Source organism: Bombina bombina, chromosome 8 (genome assembly GCF_027579735.1).
Source record: "Bombina bombina isolate aBomBom1 chromosome 8, aBomBom1.pri, whole genome shotgun sequence".
Lineage (NCBI taxonomy): Eukaryota > Metazoa > Chordata > Amphibia > Anura > Bombinatoridae > Bombina > Bombina bombina.
This window is the reverse complement of record NC_069506.1, coordinates 8,179,462-8,186,961: the sequence shown is the minus strand read 5'-3', so window position 1 is coordinate 8,186,961 and position 7,500 is coordinate 8,179,462. Positions and strand designations below refer to the sequence as shown.

General features: G+C 41.6%; 1 protein-coding gene across 1 annotated transcript in view; it reads right to left on the bottom strand.

Moving 5' to 3' along the window:
- Positions 1 to 7,500, bottom strand: part of ZBTB16 (zinc finger and BTB domain containing 16) — a 197,132-nt gene that overhangs the window by 67,758 nt on the left and 121,874 nt on the right. The window contains exon 3 of the mRNA XM_053690112.1: positions 1,950 to 2,047. Within this exon, the coding sequence (XP_053546087.1) occupies positions 1,950 to 2,047 (98 nt within the window). The remainder of the gene's footprint in view (positions 1 to 1,949; positions 2,048 to 7,500) is intronic.

Genomic DNA, 7,500 nt, shown 5'->3' with positions numbered 1-7,500 from the left:
TAGTGTCAGTATAAAGGCATTTAATGACCCATATATAGTGTCAGTATAAAGACATTCAATGACCCATATATAGTGTCAGTCTGAAGGCATTTAATGACCCATATATAGTGTCAGTATAAAGGCATTTAATAACCCATATAGTGTCAGTCTGAAGGCATAACCCATATAGTGTCAAGTATAAAAGCATTTAATAACCCATATATAGTCTCAGTCTGAAGGCATTTAATAACCCATATATAGAGTCAATCTAAAGGCATTTAATAACCCATATATAGAGTCAATCTGAAGGCATTTAATAACCCATATACAGTGTCAGTCTGAAGGCATTTAATAACCCATATACAGTGTCAGTCTGAAGGCATTTAATAACCCATATAGTGTCAGTCTGAAGGCATTTAATAACCCATATAGTGTCAGTCTGAAGGCATTTAATAACCCATAGAGTGTCAGAACAGTAAGGCTCACATCTCACACACACACTACAAACATTAGATGCAGGAGTGTGAGAACCTACCCAATCCCACCCCTTCCCTTTACAGGTTAGCGCTGTAGTGAAGAGGGTTGTGTTCGGAGTGGGTGAACACACAGGGATAGCGAGTAGAGTGGGCATGCAGGCTGGTGGGGGGAAGTAAGAACATTAAACTGATTTTGTGAGTAGGCAGAAATTTGTTAGGGAGGGATAAATACACATAAAGCTGGTGAACAGAGAGTGGGTGCAAACCTTAGGTGAGTAAAGGGTGGGCACATGTTGGCAGTGGAAAGACGTATAATCAGGGCCGTATTAAGGCTCATGCCTAGGGCGGCAAATTTGGGGGGGGGGGGGGGACTTTTTTCCATTGCCCCCGGCCGCTGCATTTATAGAGTATTTGGGGTCTGACGTTCCTGTGTATATTCCGTCTGCATTTCTAACAATGCCCGTCAGATGTCGCTGATGGTTAGATTCAACCATGCGATATGCGCATGCGCGGTATCTCAGTGGCCTGCGACGGAGCTTGCACATCATTGGCTTTGGTAGTTGGAATGTAAAATGTAAAGCACCGGACACAGGGATCACAGTCCGCTTCTCTGGCTGACATCCCTGGGGAGGGGGGCTGTATAGATCGAGAGGCTCAGAGGCTGCGGTGAGTATTTACACACTACTGCACGGAATACATTATGCGATCTGAAGCCCCTCGAAAAGTTGTTTTAAGTTAGAGCAGAAAGATGAAGCGAAGGGTCTGTTGAAGGGAGGGGGGTGGTGAGTGCTGGAGGGAAGTATGGGGGTAACAAGTTGTGCAGAGCGGTACGAACAGGGCAGTGGTGGAAGGATGTATAATGACTATGAGAAGGTCACTGACTAGTGAAGAGGGGGTGAGAGGGACACTATATACACATATACATACATATATATACATATATATATATATATATATATATATATATATACACACACACACACATATATACACATACACACACTGCAATTATTTATATATGTATTACACTATGTGTATTTTTTTAAGTTATTTTGAATTCTGGGAGAGAAAAAAAAGGAATGTTAAAGTAGGCCTAAAGGGAAGGGGGAGGCATAATTTTGAGTGCCTAGGGCAGCACAAAACCTAAATACGCCACTGCGTATAATTATTACTGAAGGGTCAATGAGTAAATAAAGTGGGGTTGTTAATTATAGAGTAGGCTGGTAGGGACAACGCTATTTTATTGTGCTATAATATTTAATTATCTAATTTAAAAGACTCCAATAAACATGGATGATACCATCATACAGGGCACACACACACACACACACAAGTTGTATTAATACTGCAGGTACCATGTTACTGGAATCTAGAACACTATACTTTGTGTTATATAGAAGTTTTTTTATATTTTAGAATATCATTTGTTAGAATAGATAACAAAATGCTATCATGCCACACTCTAGAATATGCAACTGTGTATAGAAAACTTACCTGAATGGGCCAACAAGTGCATTCGAAGTCTCAAACTGTCCAGGAATCTCTTTCCGCACAACTCACATCCGTAGGTCTTCATTCCACTGTGCAGCTTCCTATAGAAGAGACAGAGGCAATCACATGAAACAACAATAATAAAAAAATATCACCCTATACACTTTATGAATAAGGTTTTATTTAAGGTCTCTTTCCTTTTTAAAGTTAACACACATCCTGAAAAAAACAACTTTTCTTTTTTCAAACTCTTTTACTGCCACCAATCATGTCTATGGAATTAACTATGGCTACAGTCTGGCCAACATATTGTGTTCTACATATGTAAAGTTTTATCATTCACACATTACCAATTTATTATGCAAAATATTAAGGTACAGTCATTGGCAACAATTTTAAAATATTCTCTTCTTACAAGCCCCGAGATGGCTATCTCCATCAGTGCTGTCTCTGTGGGGTTACTAATCACATAATAGCAATATTCATAATGATGAAGAAAAAAAAAATACATTACAGTCTATCATTTACCCTGTGGAAGGCACCTAGGATATCTACTGAAGTCATGTGATGTGTTATGTGAAACTCTTAGCACAATATTTTGAGCAAAATTCTGGTTGGATAATATCTCTATAGAACTCAATTTAAAGCAACTTTTTGTTGTTTAAATAAAGTGGAATGAACCCTCATTTTGTTCAAATTGACATTAAATATAGTTGCACAAGGACAGTGAGAACCCCCCTCCACAAAATATTTTGTGTAAAACATTCCCCTAGGGACAGGCTGCTCACTGGCCTATATGGAAGATTCCCAAACCACTATTGGCCAATAACAGACCTCCAGAAGCAGAAGACCAAAAAGTAGTATTAGACATGCGCACTCATCACTTTTGTTTAGCAACGAATGCTGGAAATGACCTCCGCCAGAGCCGGATTTCTTTTTTTGAAAGTACAACACAAAGATTTGTGCAAATCCAGATCTTAGTATGTGTCACTTTCACAAGAAGTCGTCCCTCTCCGAATGCGCTGGCATTGGTCATATTCTGCATTCACTGCCATATGAAAGTGACAAATGTACGTCCAGTTAATATGTTTTGGATATATTAATGTTCCTGGGAAGCTGCAGAGGGGTAAAAATCATCCCAGGAGCCCGGCTCTGTAAATCATAGCTTCTAAAATGTTTAAAAACTATAAAAAAAATGCAACCAATATGATTAGACAGAGATTGAGATAATATAATAATTACATTCCAAATCAATAGTAAGGAATACATGACTCATGTGCGTCTGGCTTCTGAATGCAAAATAGGGGATACAATTGTTGGGGTTACATCACTAGCAGGACAAGTAGCACCAGCATACGATGGGTCAATATGCGACTCCTCTGCAGGCAGAATGTTTGCCAGTTCACCCCTGCCTAAACCTATTAAATCGTCTATTTAAATCCGTCTGCATGATTTGTAATTATGTTTTAGGGACAATTAAACTCCATCAACCTTTGGCAGACAGAAATATAGTAACTGAGACAAATTATGAATATTTGTTTGAAATGGATTTATAAAATATTGCACAAGTTCCTTGGACAAAACAAATTAACATGGCTACAGGGTGCACCAGTGCCGAACAGCAGCCGTAACAATGGTGTTACTGTTGCTGCAGAATAGAGACAACAGGTGAATATGTTTTTATTTGTGCCGCATTCGGAATTACAAAGTTATAAAGTTGCCTTTAAGGGACTTCAGAGTTATTAGCTTTATATGTACTAGATATTTATTGCATGCCTAATAAAATGTGCATCTGCATTTTGTCATAAAAAATTGCATTGCTTTGCAGTCCAGACGAATACCCCTTGAATTGTCTGGAGTAGGTTTATCTTCTCTCCTTTGCTGATTGGCCGGAATATATTTCAGCTAAGTTATCTTACTCCCCAGCCACTCGAAAGCAAAAAAATTAATAAAATTCTGCCTCTCATTTAAGCACAGCTCCAACATAATCTTTTGTTTGTAGCCTGATCATGTGAGGTGTCATATCTAATGGCAAATTCACATTATTGCAAACAAAGTCCAGGAATGGTACAGAATTTAAAAAGGGGCAAGCAATTCAAAATTAATTAAAAACAGAACACTATATGGTAGCATATAGACCACTTAAGATACTTGCACGCTCCTGAGGATACCTCAGTATGCTCCCTTGAAAAGAAGCAAAAAGGAGACCAAGAAAATAAAGTATATTCTATAACAGAAGTAAAATTGTTCATTTCATTTTGACCTTACCGTCCCTTTAAGTATACGGTAACATTTCCTGGCACACGTACACTACACAACTTGATTCCATGAAACTGAGAAGTTTAGAGAATTATTTTGCCATTAATTATATGTGAGAAAACATATCTAAACATATAAACACCCCATCACAAAAACAGAATTTATGTTTACCTGATAAATTACTTTCTCCAACGGTGTGTCCGGTCCACGGCGTCATCCTTACTTGTGGGATATTCTCTTCCCCAACAGGAAATGGCAAAGAGCCCAGCAAAGCTGGTCACATGATCCCTCCTAGGCTCCGCCTTCCCCAGTCATTCGACCGACGTAAAGGAGGAATATTTGCATAGGAGAAATCATATGATACCGTGGTGACTGTAGTTAAAGAAAATAAATTATCAGACCTGATTAAAAAACCAGGGCGGGCCGTGGACCGGACACACCGTTGGAGAAAGTAATTTATCAGGTAAACATAAATTCTGTTTTCTCCAACATAGGTGTGTCCGGTCCACGGCGTCATCCTTACTTGTGGGAACCAATACCAAAGCTTTAGGACACGGATGAAGGGAGGGAGCAAATCAGGTCACCTAGATGGAAGGCACCACGGCTTGCAAAACCTTTCTCCCAAAAATAGCCTCAGAAGAAGCAAAAGTATCAAATTTGTAAAATTTAGTAAAAGTGTGCAGTGAAGACCAAGTCGCTGCCTTACATATCTGATCAACAGAAGCCTCGTTCTTGAAGGCCCATGTGGAAGCCACAGCCCTAGTGGAATGAGCTGTGATTCTTTCAGGAGGCTGCCGTCCGGCAGTCTCGTAAGCCAATCTGATGATGCTTTTAATCCAAAAAGAGAGAGAGGTAGAAGTTGCTTTTTGACCTCTCCTTTTACCAGAATAAACAACAAACAAAGAAGATGTTTGTCTAAAATCCTTTGTAGCATCTAAATAGAATTTTAGAGCACGAACTACATCCAAATTGTGCAACAAACGTTCCTTCTTTGAAACTGGACTCGGACACAAAGAAGGCACGACTATCTCCTGGTTAATGTTTTTGTTAGAAACAACTTTCGGAAGAAAACCAGGTTTAGTACGTAAAACCACCTTATCTGCATGGAACACCAGATAAGGAGGAGAACACTGCAGAGCAGATAATTCTGAAACTCTTCTAGCAGAAGAAATTGCCACCAAAAACAAAACTTTCCAAGATAATAACTTAATATCAACGGAATGTAAGGGTTCAAACGGAACCCCCTGAAGAACTGAAATAACTAAATTGAGACTCCAAGGAGGAGTCAAAGGTTTGTAAACAGGCTTGATTCTAACCAGAGCCTGAACAAAGGCTTGAACATCTGGCACAGCTGCCAGCTTTTTGTGAATTAACACAGACAAGGCAGAAATCTGTCCCTTCAAAGAACTTGCAGATAATCCTTTCTCCAAACCTTCTTGAAGAAAGGATAGAATCTTAGGAATTTTTACCTTGTCCCAAGGGAATCCTTTAGATTCACACCAACAGATATATTTTTTCCATATTTTGTGGTAGATTTTTCTAGTTACAGGCTTTCTGGCCTGAACAAGAGTATCAATGACAGAATCTGAGAACCCTCGCTTTGATAAGATCAAGCGTTCAATCTCCAAGCAGTCAGTTGGAGTGAGACCAGATTCGGATGTTCGAACGGACCTTGAACAAGAAGGTCTCGTCTCAAAGGTAGCTTCCATGGTGGAGCCGATGACATATTCACCAGGTCTGCATACCAAGTCCTGCGTGGCCACGCAGGAGCTATCAAGATCACCGATGCCCTCTCCTGATTGATCCTGGCTACCAGCCTGGGGATGAGAGGAAACGGCGGGAATACATAAGCTAGTTTGAAGGTCCAAGGTGCCACTAGTGCATCTACTAGAGTCGCCTTGGGATCCCTGGATCTGGACCCGTAGCAAGGAACCTTGAAGTTCTGACGAGAGGCCATCAGATCCATGTCTGGAATGCCCCACAATTGAGTAATTTGGGCAAAGATTTCTGGATGGAGTTCCCACTCCCCCGGATGAAATGTCTGACGACTCAGAAAATCCGCTTCCCAATTTTCCACTCCTGGGATGTGGATTGCAGACAAGTGGCAGGAGTGAGTCTCCGCCCATTGAATGATTTTGGTCACTTCTTCCATCGCCAGGGAACTCCTTGTTCCCCCCTGATGGTTGATGTACGCAACAGTCGTCATGTTGTCTGATTGAAACCGTATGAACTTGGCCTTTGCTAGCTGAGGCCAAGCCTTGAGAGCATTGAATATCGCTCTCAGTTCCAGAATATTTATCGGGAGAAGAGATTCTTCCCGAGACCAAAGACCCTGAGCTTTCAGGGGTCCCCAGACCGCGCCCCAGCCCACCAGACTGGCGTCGGTCGTGACAATGACCCACTCTGGTCTGCGGAAGCTCATCCCCTGTGACAGGTTGTCCAGGGACAGCCACCAACGGAGTGAATCTCTGGTCCTCTGATCTACTTGTATCGTCGGAGACAAGTCTGTATAGTCCCCATTCCACTGACTGAGCAATCAGAATGTCGTCCAAGTAAGGTACTACTGCAATGCCCCTTGGTCTTAGCACCGCTAGAAGGGACCCTAGTACCTTTGTGAAAATTCTTGGAGCAGTGGCTAATCCGAACGGAAGTGCCACAAACTGGTAATGCTTGTCCAGGAATGCGAACCTTAGGAACCGATGATGTTCCTTGTGGATAGGAATATGTAGATACGCATCCTTTAAATCCACCGTGGTCATGAATTGACCTTCCTGGATGGAAGGAAGAATTGTTCGAATGGTTTCCATTTTGAACGATGGAACCTTGAGAAACTTGTTTAGGATCTTGAGATCTAAGATTGGTCTGAATGTTCCCTCTTTTTTGGGAACTACAAACAGATTGGAGTAGAACCCCATCCCTTGTTCTCCTAATGGAACAGGATGAATCACTCCCATTTTTAACAGGTCTTCTACACAATGTAAGAATGCCTGTTTTTTTATGTGGTCTGAAGACAATTGAGACCTGTGGAACCTCCCCCTTGGGGGAAGCCCCTTGAATTCCAGAAGATAACCTTGGGAGACTATTTCTAGTGCCCAAGGATCCAGAACATCTCTTGCCCAAGCCTGAGCGAAGAGAGAGAGTCTGCCCCCCACCAGATCCGGTCCCGGATCGGGGGCCAACATCTCATGCTGTCTTGGTAGCAGTGGCAGGTTTCTTGGCCTGCTTTCCTTTGTTCCAGCCTTGCATTGGCCTCCAGGCTGGCTTGGCTTGAGAAGTATTACCCTCTTGCTTAGAG